This window comes from Asterias rubens, chromosome 17, assembly GCF_902459465.1.
Source record: "Asterias rubens chromosome 17, eAstRub1.3, whole genome shotgun sequence".
NCBI lineage: Eukaryota > Metazoa > Echinodermata > Asteroidea > Forcipulatida > Asteriidae > Asterias > Asterias rubens.
Window position 1 is genome coordinate 1,345,260 of NC_047078.1, and position 15,921 is coordinate 1,361,180.

General features: G+C 38.5%; 1 protein-coding gene across 1 annotated transcript; it reads left to right on the forward strand.

Moving 5' to 3' along the window:
• Nucleotides 1-2,963: 2,963 nt before the first annotated feature.
• Nucleotides 2,964-15,303, forward strand: LOC117301651 (Golgi-associated plant pathogenesis-related protein 1-like). The gene is made up of 4 exons (XM_033785673.1): nucleotides 2,964-3,262; nucleotides 11,542-11,763; nucleotides 12,949-13,026; nucleotides 13,804-15,303. Exons 1-4 carry the CDS (start codon nucleotides 3,223-3,225, stop codon nucleotides 13,965-13,967), a joined length of 504 nt encoding a protein of 167 aa, XP_033641564.1. The 5' UTR covers nucleotides 2,964-3,222; the 3' UTR covers nucleotides 13,968-15,303.
• Nucleotides 15,304-15,921: the final 618 nt, after the last annotated feature.

Consider the following 15,921-nt stretch of genomic DNA (forward strand, 5'->3'; position numbering starts at 1 on the left):
TGTAGTTTATTGTTGATGTTTTTGTTGCTGTTGTTATTGATGCTTTTGTTGTTGTTGATGTCGTCGTTGTTGTTGTTGTGGTTGTTTTTGTTTTTGTTGCTGTTGTTGTTGTTGTTGCTGCTGCTCCCCATTGTTCTAGTTTAGATCAACACTTTTCTTTGTCCTCCCTTGAAACAAAAAAGCATCGTTGGTTTTCTCACTTATTGTCTATTGTGTAATTCTTAGTTCAAAGATTGAAAGCATGTGGTAACTTGTTATCTTGACGAACTAGCCTTGAAATCAACATTTTCCTCCAGAAACTAGCGTCCCGCCCTCTTGTGAACACTTAAAGTTAGGCCCAAACAGTGCGACGAAATAGTCGTCGGTATGGCAACAGCTATTAAAACGCTTTGACTCCAAGTTTGATGTTGAACTTTAACCTTTACCTTTTTTGTTTCCTGTTTTGCTATTATTGATAGTAAGAAGACATTAATACAAACCGGACAGGGTTGGTTTCCAACCGAGAAAAACCCTGTACGTCTCCAGAACTTCCCGCCACTAATGTTGTTTTGAAATTCTATGATTTCCGTCCACAGCTTCATTATTTACCTTCGAGCCTTAGGCAACCTATGTGCTAGATAAATATTGTGTTAAAGCCATTGGACAATTTCGGTACACAGTATTATCCAAAGGCCCAGACTTCGTGTATCACAAGTTATATATAAAATAACAAACCTGTGAAAATTTAGGCTCAATCGGTCATCGGAGTCGGGAGAAAATAACGGGAAACCCACCCTTGTTTCCGCACGTATCGCCGTGTCATGACATGTGTTTACAATAAATCCGTAATTCTCGATACCGAGAATTGATAATTGTTTTAATGTTTTCTCAAAAAGTAACGCATTTCATGTTATAATATTTCAAGAGAAGTCTTTCACCATACCTTCTGTAAACCCTGTAGGTTATTTGTAAATCTGTGAAACTTTGTTTCTGTTCCGAAAGTGTATAATAGCTTTTAATGGCAGGACAATTTCAACTGCTGCTTAGCCTTGATTCAAGACGTCCCTATGGTCCATGATTTGAACATCAGCAGTATCTTGAAATAAGACTACAAGTCAGACCAAATTCGGAGAGGTTACATTATGAAGCAGCCACAATTTTTACCAGAAATCACCCAGAATTGTTGAGAATTTAATTTTGTATAAGTACACCAGCGTGATGCCTTGTTTCATGGTGCTCTTCGACTAAACAATGTACATTTTAGTTCTCACCTCTGACCTCAAAGTAGAACGTATGCGCATGACGTATTTCACGTAAGGGCATTAAGTGTGACGTCATGCTAGCAGGCTTATCACCAATGACGTAATGTGTGTATTAAACTGTCGATATTGCACAAAGGATTTCAAACAATCATTATGTCTAATTATAAACGTGTTTAATTACCATAATTTATTTTGTTTGCTTGTACTTGTTCTGAGTTTGTGTTGTTTATTATCGATTATTCAGTGGAATTAAATCGATCTGGATAAGCCAGCAGGTTGTAGTTTCTAACGAAACAAAACAAAATATTAATCTTAATCTTTCCACAGTTTGCTGATTATCAATAAAACAAATTGCAAATCGTCTATATATTTGTATAGGCCTAGTGTTAAAGGTATCACATAAGAAGAACAACAAATATAATTTTAGTATGAAATTTTAAGCCTACAGCTGATTATGAAGTTCACAAGAATAAATGGCGGACCGTGTTATAATTCACCAAGTAAAAGGAAAACCACACAATCTCGAGGCATTTTGTGTGGATAATTATATTCTAATTTTAAAACATCTTTCCAATCCATTCATTCCATAACAAACTCATATTACGGCAATTTATTGCCCAATTAAAGGTGTCCCTGTCTAAACAGTTATTTTAAGCCAAAAGCAGGCGACGGGCATTTCTGGGACGGGTTCTTCGAAATGGAATTTTTTGAAATCGTTTTCTTTGGGAGGGGGGGTAGCGTCCAACAAGATCATGACCAGACAAAAACAACAACAAATTGTTGTTTTCCTTAAAGACATATAATAAGTATTTACCTGTGAGAGCATTTTCTCTATTATAAATTATTATAAAAACATACAATGGGTCGCAAAAAATATTTGTAAATTTGGTTATTTTAATAAACCTAAAAAAAAAAAAAAAAAAATCAACATTGTAAAACAGGCTCATGCTCATGTCGCTTTTCAGAAGCAGTAATTGTTGAAATGTCGGTTTATACCGATTAACAAACGACAAACTTGTCTTTAAAGGTACTGACAACGAATAGGTAATTACTAAAAGTACATAAATAGCATAAAACCAACTTGGTAACAAGCAACGGAGAGCTGTTGATTATAAAACATTGTGAGAAACGCCTCTCTCTAAAGTAACGCAAGTTTTGAGAAAGAGGTAATTTCTCACTTAATTCTTTTTGGGCATCGAAGAAAGCACACAAATTTGTGCAACAAGGCTATTTTTTTCTTTCACTAGTTCTTTCAACTTCGATTACCAATATTGAGCCAAAATGTTCACAGATGTGTTATTTTCGAGTACGAATACAGGTCTTTGACAATTTTACCAAACGTGCCCAGTGCCTATAATAAACGTACAAAACTACAAAATAAGTTACATTGTGAAGCATGCTATGCTGATATTATGTAGTTATCGCATTTCTAAAACCATATTCCAAGGTTTGTTGTTTTGTTTTTCCACAAAGGTCTTACCCAACAACAAACGACAAAATATAGTTTAAAGGTAACTTCTTACCGCCCCAAGCCTAAGGCAGTCACCTTGGCGGGGTCGACAGACCGTGGCCGTCCCTCCACTGGTCACGGGTGTTGAGCCCACCACATTGTGGTCGCTTATAGAACCCCGATAAAGAAAAAGAAAAACACATAACACAACCCACGCTCCCTCACACTTCCACAATAGAATCCAATGCCTCATTTTTATTTCAATTTACGTTCATAACAGACCTCACATAGCTTTGGTGTCAACTTCCCACTAGCTCGAGCTGTGTTGACACGTACTCTAAAAAGTGCCCTATAATACCACGTAATTATTGTGGAAGCTGTTTCGGGATCAGTGTGCCTTCAGGACACACGCGCATTAGCTAACGGACGTGTATAGGAGATCAAACCAAGTCGGGTCAGTTGGTATACTGGTATCGTGTGGAGTGCACTACCTCGCTGCTTCTAAAGTTCTCTACCAACACAGGAAAGACAATGGGAGGTTGCTTCAGCGGTGGATCGACCGGACCAAGCGGTAAGAGTAAATTAAAAAAAACATGTAAGCAAAAATTACTCATACTGGGCCCAATTTCATAAAGCTGTTAAGTAGAAAATACTGTTTTATTTGCTGAGCTAAAAGCTGAGTTGGGCCTCAGTTGAAACAATGTAAACTTTAAGGAATTTGGGCTAGTAAACAGTTTTTTGCTGGGAAAGATTTGTATGTGCTTAGCACGATTTTATGGCTGGCAGGCTTTATCTTGTCATTTTACACATTACTGCTCTGAAGCACTAAGCCTGTTAGAGATAATTAACGCTTTCCTAGTTCTACCTTTCGAGACGATGTCCGTTGGCCTGTCCTTGCTCTAGGCATAGCGGCAATGTTTTATTCCCGTCCAATGCTCTCTAGAGTTGTATGAACAGACAGTTAGTTAGACAAATCAACACAACAACAATACGGGTGACCTTATACATACGCAGCATAGATTATGGAAGTACTTCAAAATGAGGGCTAGACTTGATAAGGATGAGTTTCCTGTATAGAGAACAGTTGATAACGTAGTTGCGCAACTTTGTACCTCATAACTACAACAAAAGCTGTTGCTTCACCCCGTACCTATGTTGCCATTAATTTTGTTTAAAGGCAGTGGACACTATTGGTAATTACTCAAAATATTGATTTGCATAAAACCTTTCTTGGTAACTAGTAATGGGGAGAGGTTGATAGTGTAAAACATTGTAAGAAATAGCTCCCTCTGAAGTAATGTAGTTTTCGAGAAAGAAGTAATTTTTCACGAATTAGATTTCGAGACCTCAAGTTTAGAATTTGAGGTCTCGAAATCAAGCATCTGAAAGCACACAACTTCGTATGACAAAGGTGTTTTTTCTTTCATAGTTATCTCGCAACTTCGATGACCAATCGAGCTCAAATTTTCACAGGTTTATTATTTTATGCATATGTTGAGATACACCAAGTGAGAAGACTGGTCTTTGACAATTACCAATAGTGTCTAGATACACCTTTATTAAGTGTAAATGCACTCTCATTTTGACTAGGTCCTTATTATTTTTATTATTCATTTCGAATTACTCATTATGCAACATTGACAAAACGTATGAATTACTTTGCCCCAATCAAGCGGTAAATTTAAAACCAGAAATAAATTTTAAAATCAAAGTTATTTTGGTACCTATATTTCTTTACATTATGGACGTCACAAGAGTACAATGCTTTTACTGTTACAGTTTCATATAACAACTGATTACTTATTTTGATAGCGGAAACATTCACTTTGGCAAAATGAGTTTACCAGACAAGAGGTTGTTCATGCAGGATAAATGGGTTTATTTTTAATTTCATCGAATAATGAGCTCTGTAGATCTATGATACCAAGTACGCCCGAAACCTCCTACATGTCAGATTTTAGCCAAAGTCTGTGACCAAATAAGCCTGACCCTTTTGGGGGTCAGATGGCCCGTAATCTTTTTCAAAAAAATATGAGGAAATGGATCAAACTGATGCAGTGTCCGTAACTGCCGCTTATTTTCTTCTTTTTGCTGCCAACCTTTCCCAAAGCACTACCACCATGTTCTGCAATGTTCCCTCTTGATGCAAATGCAATGGCATGTCCAAATCAGTTGAGAACAAGGGGCTCATAGTTGTTCCCCTTCACTTCCGATTTTGATCTAATGACTGCACTGATTTGAATGATTGGCTTAGTATGTGGGTTTAAAAGGGGGGTCTTTGACCTGAAAGGGTAACATTTTGGAGGTTTGTAGTTCATTATGAAACACGTGTGGAGCTCTTTTTAGGACACTAGGTTGTGAAAGCCTGAAAGGAGTATGCCTACACAGTTTCGCTTGAGTGGTGGTGCAGGTGGAACTAAACGACAATGGAATTTGCTTTTTATTCCATTTCCACACTATAAATAAACTACTATTCACGCAAACGTGGAGACGTTGTTCGTTGCCGAAGCGAGAGAAAATCAGCCTTTTTCGCTTGCCTTTGTAAATTTTGAATTGTAGTGCACTTTGTGCATCAATAGGAGTTATACAATACTTCTCCATGTGAATTTGTTCAACAAGCCAGCAGGGGCTTTGTAAACTTGTCTTTTTGAAATAACATTTTCAATTGGCTAAATCGAAGTGAGCACAATGCGAAGATTGACTGAACGGCATTTACCGGCCTCAAAATAACCCACGACACGACACCCACATCAAGTAGTGCCCTGTGCTTTTGCTGTGGTGCCCGTAGCAAAGTTCCCACTTTTAAGTTGGCAGTGTTCTCATTGCCCCTTACCAGAGGAGAACTGTGACCCCTTCCAGAGCGAAGTTCAAGACCCTGTCTTTAACCAAAATAAATCGACATTTGGTTCTCGAAACTGCAACCAGTGTTCGAAGTCCAATGGTTTGGTTTTATGATGAGTTAAAATAAAAGAAGATAAACTGAATGATTTCCAAAGGTTTCTCGATCGATCATAAATTGGCAATGGTGTATAACATGGTCATGCGTGTGACACTTTTACGCGAGTCAAGTAAAAGACAATCTAGAGAAATGTACGGTTTATGAAAAAGTGAAACATTAATTTGTTGCTCGATATTTGCTCCCCCCCCCCCCTCCCCTTGTGGCTTCATTATGCTCAGGGAATCTCAGTAATTTCGTAAGTTTAAGGAACACCCTCGCATTATCTGACATGGTTTATCATTTTCTATTTTCTATTTAACTTTTTTTTTCATTTCATTTCGCGTTCTGGTCGCGTTCTGGTCGCGCTCTAGCATACACTGCTGGCACCCAGCAGTTAAACCTTGATATGTGATTCCCTTAGGAGATACGTCTCGCTGAAGCTTACTACAACGAGCAGCTGGCGGCTTCATATCACCATCTAGCCCCACAGGGGAACTGTTGGAAAATAACAGGGACGATCTGAAATTGGCGAGGTTTTTACTGCAATCATATTGTTTAAAGGCAGTAAACACTATTGGTAATTGTCAAAGACTAGCCTTCACATTTTGGTGTATCTCATGAGCTCAACATATGCATAAAATAACAAACCTGTGAAAATTTGAGCTCAATCGGTCATCGAAGTTGCGAGATAATAATGAAAGAAAAACAACCCTTGCAACACGAAGTTGTGTGCGTTTAGATGGTTGATTTAGAGACCTCAAGTTCTAAACTTGAGGTCTCGAAATCAAATTCGTGGAAAAATACTTCTTTCTCGAAAACTATGGCACTTCAGAGGGAGCCGTTTCTCACAATGTTTTATACCATCAACCTCTCCCCATTACTCGTCATAAAAAAAGGTTTTATCCAATAAGTATTTTGAGTAATTACCAATAGTGTCCACTGCCTTTAATGGCTGGCCATGGACTCATTGTTGAATGCAGCACCAGGTGATGATGTTTGATTGTTTTGTGGCATTCAATGCTAATTAATTTGTTATTGCCACTGGGTACTTGTGGGGTCCTTTTACACATTGAACACCAAAAATTACTTCATAATGGGTCTTTGGTTTTCCACAAAAAACAATCAGGTTTTTCTAGTTTTTTCTAATAAAAGTCTTACTTCGCGTTTGGAGTTTATCACTCAGTGAGCGTTTTATTTGTTTTTTGTGCATCGATGTCATGCAAAATGTGACCGGATTGCCGATCGATCCCAAATTTCTACAGGTTTGTCAGTTTATGTAATGATGGATTACATTAAGTGCTTACACTGCCAGCAAATGTTTTGTTAGCAAAACCAATTCATGTTATTCTGTTATGTTCCTTTAAAGGGAAAGTACACGTTTGGTATAGTTACTCAAAACCAATATTAACCTAAAAACTGACTTGGTAACTAGCATTGGAGAGCTGTTGTTTATGGAAACAACTCCCTCTGAAGTAAAACGTAGTTTTTGAGAAACAGGTAATTTTTCACTAGAATAACGTATTACTATCTGAAAGCACACAAATTTTGTCCAACAAGGGTGTCTTTTCTTTCATCATTTTCTCGCAACTTCGATGACCGATTGAGCTCAAATTTTCACAGGCTTGTTATTTTATGCTTATGATGGGATACACCAAGTGAACAGACTGGTCTTTGGCAATTAACATGTTCCCTTTAAGAGAAATATGTAATTTTTCATCCGAAAGTTTCGCATCTTAACCTGAGCAAGGCTTTATACTCATGAGGCCTATCTCATCTCAGGCTTCTGAACGCACACAACATTATATGCAACAAAGGGTGTGTTTCCGTTTGAGGTTTTCTTTATTTTTTTTAAATTTCGATGACCATATAATATCGAGCCCTATTTGAGTTTTTTTATTTTATGCCTATAATTTGGACTCATCACCTGAGAATACTGGTCTTTGACAGTTACCAAAAGTATACCCTGCCTTAAACATGTTGAATTTTTCTCTAACCGAAAAACATGGAATACAATTGTCATGAGTCATCAGTTACTCTGTGGTAGGAAGATGTTCACCATACGAACTTGAAGCTTTTTCATCTGCTACCCATAACAGTAAATTATTAACATATTAAATTGACACGAGCTGCAAAGAGTAAACTTCAACAGATGGCCTAAAGAATGGAATACAGATAAAAAATGCGCTCATCATCGCTTGAACTGAAGTGGTCTTTATTTGTATCTTTGCTCTTTTAAGGCCATTGGACACTTTCGGTAAACAGTATTGTCAAAGGCCCCCACTTCGTGTATCACAACTTATATATCAAATAACAAACCTGAGAAAATGTTGGCTCAATCGGTCATCGGAGTCGGGAGATATAACGGGAAAACCCAGCCTTGTTTCCGCACGTTTCGCCGTGTCATGACATGTGTTTAAAATAAATCCGTAATTCTCGATATCGAGAATTTATATTGGTTAATGTTTCGTCAAAAAGTAAAGTATTTCATGGAATAATATTTCAAGAGAAGTCTTTCACCATTACCTTCTGTAAACCCTGTAAATTATCTGTACCGAAAGGGTCCCACTGCACTTTGTGTAACCCAACACATGAAATAGCAAACCTTCAAATAATATGTGGTCACGAAAACTTGTGGTGACAAAAACATCGCTGATACTGTGCTTAATACACACATCGGTGTAAGCCTACAATCAAGTAATATTCTTTATACCCGATGCAAATTTACATGAATAATTAATTTTTTTTGCCGTTTTCAAACATCGGATTTCGGACTTTGTCGCGAGATCAAAACCCGTTGTTTTCCCCATTTTCTCTCAAAAAATTGAGAAGTTCTGCAATTTTAGTCTATGCGGAGATTTCCAACATTTAATATCATAACACCATGTAGGCCCAGGTGCAACCTGTTAGGTGTGAAACATTTTAGATCTGTCCAATGGTCATCGTGATAACTGGGTTGGTCTATGAGCTGGGCTCAATTGCATAGCGCTGCTTAGCGGCCGATTTTGTGCTTACTGAGCGATTTCTATTTCTTAGTAGCGCTGCTAACCGTAAGCTATACGAAAAGGTGTGCTAATCTTCCAGCGCTTGCTGCACGAAAATAACCTGTAAAATACGCTTGCAACTTAGCAAATTTGTCTGCTACCGTAAGCACGAAAATGTTTTTCCCGTAAAGCAGTGCTATGAAATTGGGCCCAAGTGCCAAAGCCTAGTAACCTGGTTTTTGAAAGTGACCTTTCCTCAACCACATCACATAATGAGATGCATCAGCATATTATTATTATGCTAATGAGATATTGAATCAGATGACACCTTTCTTAGTACAAATCAATAACTTATTGATAGCGCCATGGTCAATATTACGGCCTCCTCACGGCCTCTAATGAATATTCAGTTTTTATTCAGTAATTATTATTAGCGACGTCACTGAATGGTTGTCAATAATAATTTGTTATCAGTTTGCTTAATTACACAGTACGGCGGCCCCGAGGGGACATGGATGGGAGGAAATTAGCTATAATATTGCTTTTCTATAAAAGCTTATCATCTTAAAAGATTAAATAGAATTATATGTTGCAAGCAGCGCTGCATACCGACCAAAAGGACCTATGGTATAAATGTAAAAAAAAAAAATTGCGTTATTTGCTCTAAAAATCCCTATTTCGAACACTGCTCATCAATCCGTCGGCGTAGTCTGGTCTAGCGGTCTCATGACGTCACAATAAACATGGATTCCCTTTTGATAACTCATCAAATTAATCTGGAAGATCTTCCCGATTCTGGAATTCCCAGTATGTCAAATGGCACATACCTCGATCATGCAGCTTCCACTAATGATCGTGTAATAAACATGACGGGATGTCCAAGTCTTGGCACTGTCATGTCATACAAAGGCAAGTTCTGATAAATCTACAGGCCACATCATAGCGAAAACATATAGGCAATATTTAACATGGGGTACTTTGGGGGGGGGGGGCAACTATATGTAGTAGCTTTGATTAAAGACGTTACTATTGGGTGCACGACTCTTAAAGTAACCAACAACGAATGCTAAAACATTCATAAATACTCAACAAATATTTGAAAGTCTCTCAGCTTTTGGAAAACAAACCAAATATATTTTATGACAACTTAACTTCATTTTCCCCCTTTAATTTGCTGGTAGGATAATACCGTAGATGAGCTTTTGAACTTCAAAGATGAAAGTAAAACACACTGAACGAAACTGGCCAAACTCCATCATGGAAAAAGACCTCACACCTTGTAACAGAGCCATTTGAGAGGGATATTGTAACCCCAAATGCTCCAGGATGAAAGTCAACAACGGGGCACAATATTGGACCATTCTTAAACAATCCATTCTGACGGCTTTCAAATTATTTGAATTACCAATTAGCAAAGTTAAAGACACTGGACACTATTTGTCAAAGACAAGTCTTCTCAATTGGTGTATCTCCGTAAAGAGTTTCTCTTCTACGGGGTGGTGCAGCCAAGTATATCAATGCCAAATGGCTTATAGTTTCATTTCACATCATGGCCCAATTTTATAGAGCTGCTAAGCCCAAAAATTTGCTTAGCATGAAACTTCTTCCTTGATAAAAACAGGATTACCAACCAAGTTTCCATTTGTTGCATATTGCTTGTTACTGATATTCAGCTGTTGTTTGCATGCGTTAACCTGATATTCACGTAAAAATTTGGTTGGTAATCCTGTTTTTATCGAGGAAGAAATTTCCTGCTAAGCACATTTTTGTGCTTAGCAGCTCTATGAAATTGGGCCCAGGTTACAAACACAATTCCTCAGACAAAAACCTTACACGGTCCAATTCAAAGAAAGACATACCACGGTTTCTTTTTAGTAAGGTGCATCAAGTCTCAATGCCAAACAGCCCCAATGTTAATATCACATCAAGCTCAACACAATTCCACAGACGAAACCCCAAACATCAAATTCAGAGAAAGGCCTTATACCACAATGACAAAACCAGTTCTAATGTTTCAGTCTAGGCCAGACAGGGTTGAATGTCACGACACATTCCATCTGTCTGTTTGGGAGAGAGTGAGTCGGTAATCTAGACATCATCGGCAGTGATGAGTAACGATAAAGGAATGTCAGCCTGCCAGACTAAAGGGGGATTCAAACAGATCAATGGCAATGTGTTCTAATATCTCGACTATTATTGGGCTCAAATACTTTCAATTCTTAAAATTTAAAATTACATCATTGGCCATTAGAAGAGTTCTCGCATCTCCAACTTAAGATTGAACAGATACAAGGATTTGAAATTTGCATGGTGTGAGTATAATTAGGTGAGGTTTGCCGTTGCACCTGGTTGTCGTAGTGGTATCATCCCTTGCCTTACACCTCTTTGACCCCGTATCAAATCCCACCAGGGGCACTATGTGGATTTGGGTTTTCAGTCCCTACTTTTCCCTGGAATAATTCTCTTGGCTTTTCCTCCCACATCTAAAACAAGTCTCCCTTCTTTGTCCTTTCTCCATTTGGGTCCTTGGCTAGTACAGTGAATAAGTTTGCTTGAAAGTTCCATGTGCCCAATTTCACATAGAGCCAGGGGTGGATTTCACAAAGAGTTAAGACAAGTCTTATCTCAAGACGAGTTACTCGTCCTTACTTAGGACTAGCCGTACGTTTCTTATATCCCCTAGGACTAGTCCAAAGTTAGGACTAGTCCTACTCTTTGTGAACTCGACCCAGGATTGATATAACTTCCAATTATTTGATTTTTGCTCGCTCAGCAAAGTGTGGTGTCACAATACAAATAATGACAACTCATCTTTAAGATTAATCTTATCTCTTTGTGAAATCAACCCCTGGCTTCACAACCAGAATTGATAAATGAAATGAAATTAAATTAAATCAATAAAATTAATTGTATTATGTTCTGACCTCACAGGTTACAAATCAAAGTTCAAACGAGACGCCCTCAAGGCCCACAACAAGTACAGGTCCATGCATGGCGCCCCCAACATCAAGATGAATGGCAACGTCAGCAAATACGCGCAGGAGTGGGCCAATAAGCTGGCAAAGAATGCGCAGCTTCAGCACAGATCGGAGCACAAGTACGGAGAGAACATCTACTGGGGAAGCGACTCTAGAGGACTGGAGGAAATGACAGGTCAGGTTATACGATTTTACCCATTGGTACCCATTATACAGAGCATTCACATCCATTGCCACCCATCACAACGATCAACTACTGATATCCGTAATTTATGGCACCCACCGGCACCCATCCCAAACAATTCAACCCACCCATTCCCAGCCATTCAAACCCGTTGGTACCCATCGTCACCCATCCCAAACAATTCAACCCACCCATTCCCAGCCATTCAAACCCGTTGGTACCCATCGTCACCCATCCCAAATAACATTCCATCCTTCCCCAACCAACAATTAACCACACCCATTTATGACCCGTACACACTTATTGCCATCTATTCACACCTTTACATCTTGCAAGTTAGTGAGCCTTTTTGCTTTCGGTAAGCAGTGCCATGAATAATGTGGATATGGCTTCCGTATTCCATTATGAACAGGATGATAAGTACATTGCTAGAAATATTATAAGCATCACAAAAGTTCATTTACAACAAAAACAGATGCACAAGTTAGTCCCACGGTGATATGGTTTCTCTGTGACATATTATTTATGTCCCCAAAGAGTTCCATTGAATTATTATGAGGGTGGATGTGGCGCTCGTTAGAGGGTGTGACCCCTGCAACAGTGCGGACGAATTCACTTCCGCTAGGGATGAAAAAATCATCAGTTTGGACGCATTGGAATGTTGAAACAGCCGTCTGGCACTTTACGCATGTCATGACAGTACGAACCATGAAGTAAAATTAATATTGTTTTAAATGTTTTTTTTTTACGCGTGGATACACTTTGGTTGAGGAGGTAACATTCGTTCATTGCTTGTAGATTTCAATAAACACAGTGCAACCAGTTATGACCCATTAAATTGTAAATCAAAATACGTTTTCACTTTTCTGAAACTAAATTACAGCGTATTATAAATCGTTAGAAATTTTACACAACGTGTACTTCTTATTAGCAAATCGATGTTGAACCCCCAAAATTCAAAATTAATATGGTCGGGGAAATTTTAAAGTTACCTTTTCACATGGCCATGATTACTGGAACTTTCCCTTGTCACTGTAGTATAATACGAAAGTGAATGACCGCCAGGCAGGGCTAGCAGCCTGTCACCCAACAGAAGCATTAAGAATGTTTCCAAAATTCCTTTCTAATTGGGTATTTTTTGTTCTGATTTGATTGATTTTGATTTGATTGATTTAGGAGACAAAGCAGTCAAGTCTTTCTATGATGAAATCAACAGATATAACTTCAGCAGCGGAGGCTTCTCCTCAGGAACAGGTCAGATGTTTTTTAAGATAATTATTTTCAATTTTCGAAAGACTTATAAATTATTCAACTGCATGTGCTCAGAAAGTTAACCACCGGTTTGTACATTCACGCTTATACGTTCGTATTCCGCATTACGTTTTGAATAAATGTTATATTTATTGTTAGTGGTCACTTTAGTCTAGAATTCATAAAATTTTGCTGCTATCTTCGGGCGTATAGGGTAGTCCACCCTGCAGACTGGTTGGGAATGAGAAAACACTTTCAGTGCATACTAGTAGGCTAAATGAGTTGGTAATGGTTAATCCCCTTTTTAAACTTGTTTATAAGTTAGTTTATTGGGTTTCTATAAATCAGGGATTGGAATGGTTTATGAATCCCTTTTTGCATTACTTGGTTTATCTTAGCCTTGCTCAAGGCAGTCGAATTATTCACTCCGAAAAAAGACCGCCGCTGTATAAAAACCCACCCGTATTCACTGTGCGTAACATCGCACGACACGATGCCCCGTACACTATCCGCATGCGGAGGTGTCGGCCTGACGGCCTCCGCAAGCGGTTAGTGGTACGAGTGCGGATGACTTATGTGCGCAGTGGTCGTACGATGTGACAGTGTGTATACGGGTGGGTCATGCGGTGTGATCGTACGCACCACGTACAGGGTATACGGGTGGGTTTACACGGCGTCTTTTCGGAGTGAATAGTGCGACTGCCTTGAGCAAGGCTAGGTTTATCTTCGTTAATCTGGTTTATATGAGTTAGTTAACCGTTTGTTTATCGTTTTACACAGGTCATTTTACGCAAGTTGTATGGAAACAATCCAAAAGTCTCGGCATCGGTGTGGCAGTTAATCCTCGTAACCAAAATGAAGTCTTCGCTGTGTTCAACTACGATCCCCCTGGGAACGTGAGCGGGAAATACAAGGAGAATGTGCTACCAAGCAAGAAACGATAAGAACAAACAATTTGGCGGGAAATGTCAGTTGACAAAGACCGCTAGAAGTGTCGATTGTAGAAAGCCTAAAGTACGTCTACTTTAAAGGCACTGGACACCTTTGGTAATATTAATTTTTGTCAAAGACTCACTTGGTGTATCCCAACATAATGCATTAAATAACTAATCTTTGAAAAGGTTTGTCATTGAAATTGCAAGAAAATACTAAAAAGAGAAAAACAAAATTGTTGCACAATTGTTTGCTTTCAAATGCCCAATAAAGGAGTCAAGCCTGAGATCTTTTAATTTGAGTGAGAATTTACCTCTTTCTCAAAAACTACGTTACTTCAGAGGGAGCCGTTTCTCACAATGTTTTTCAACAACTCTATAATTATTGCTCTTTAATTACCAAAATACATGTTATGCTAACAATTGTGTTGAGTAATAGTGTCCAGTTCCTTTAAAACAATTTTCACTTTTTTAAGGACAGAGTTCCGCTTTCTAAACTTTCGTAAAATTGTTCACTTATTTTGGAAACAAAATATTTGATTGTGTATTTCTTTAAACCGCCGCTTTCATTGTTAGTATAAAAAACACTGTGGCCAAAAGTACAGTTGCTTCGAAAACTGTTAGCACAGTAATTATACCATCCATTCCTTGCAATAGTATAGAGGGCGTGCTTCTTATCACAGCAGTAACGGTAGTTGGGATAAATCTTTCTTTTTAAAACCCTCTTTTCATGTATATAATATTTTTTATAAGTTGTCCACGAATAATAATTATTGTAATGCATGTGATTTATTTCTAGTCAAAAGATATCTCAGTGGGTTTGAAAGCGTTACAAGCGCAAATCACAACTGGATTTATGTAATAACTATGTTTGTCAAAACTTTGGATTGAATGTGATTTTCTAAATAATGATTATCGTTTACTTAAAATTTTATTGGACTAATTCATAGATAAATTCTTTTCATTTTGTTGTTCACTTGCTTTCAACGACATTGCGCATACTTATCGATATTTTATTATCAGGACAAACAGAGCTGCCGAGGCACAACAATGCGTATCCGAAGAATAAAGGTAACATGGTAACATGAACAAGTTGTGAATGGTGCTCATTTCTGCTAAGCTAACAAATTAATGTTTGTACTATTTTCTGCTTAAAGCTCAATGTCGGAATAGTACCGAGACTTAGTTTCCCCTCGTTTACTCAAGTTTCCTCTATCGGATTTTCAAGCTGGGGTTTTGCTTTTGAACTAGCCCTACTATTAATTGTTCACACATATTTTTTATTATAAAATAATGTTATACATGTCAGTAAAGTCAATAAAATTTAAGGTGTGCCATGATACCCAAATCTCTGTATTTTTATTGAATTATTTTGGGTTGGCTTTTTTTATACTATTAATAATCATTATGCCGGTGCGTCGTAGGGAAGTCTTTCCTCCGGAGGTCCCCACCCCCTCCCCCAGTTTGACAAAAAACAATGTGCTGGAGTAGGTTGATTAAAAAGAGAGCGCTATCAGAAGAAATTGTGTACACCGTTCGCCATATAGAGAGGGTTGGGGGGGGGGGGTGGCAGGAGATTCTTCCCCGCCCTGGACATTCGGTCCCCCACATGGCGATCTGTGTACAACCTTTTTATGACAGCGCCCTCTTTTGAAACATACATTTCCATGAGGGGGACCGAATCTCGCGGACAGAATTATTCGCCCTGGGACAACGACAGAATCTCCTCTGCCACATCGGTGTCCTGGAGTGTTGTCCCCCATCCTCAGGCGGGACGGTAACTTATCTGGACATTTCTACACATTCGCCATGGAGACAGAATCCACTGCCATACATGTTGGCATCCTCCGCCTATTACCAGCTGCCAGACTTTAATATTATTGTTTCTCTGATGGGCTGGTGTGGTTTCTTTTTTCACTCGCAGAAGTTTCGGACTTCTTTTGAGAAACTTGGGCAGAAAAATATT

Bases quoted from the DNA above. Each gene is read 5' to 3' on its own strand.
- LOC117301651 (XM_033785673.1), top strand. From the start codon at position 3,223: ATGGGAGGTTGCTTCAGCGGTGGATCGACCGGACCAAGCG. The intron at 3,263-11,541 runs GTAAGAGTAAAT...CTGACCTCACAG, and splicing joins TGGATCGACCGGACCAAGCG to GTTACAAATCAAAGTTCAAA. The intron at 13,027-13,803 runs GTCAGATGTTTT...CGTTTTACACAG, and splicing joins AGGCTTCTCCTCAGGAACAG to GTCATTTTACGCAAGTTGTA.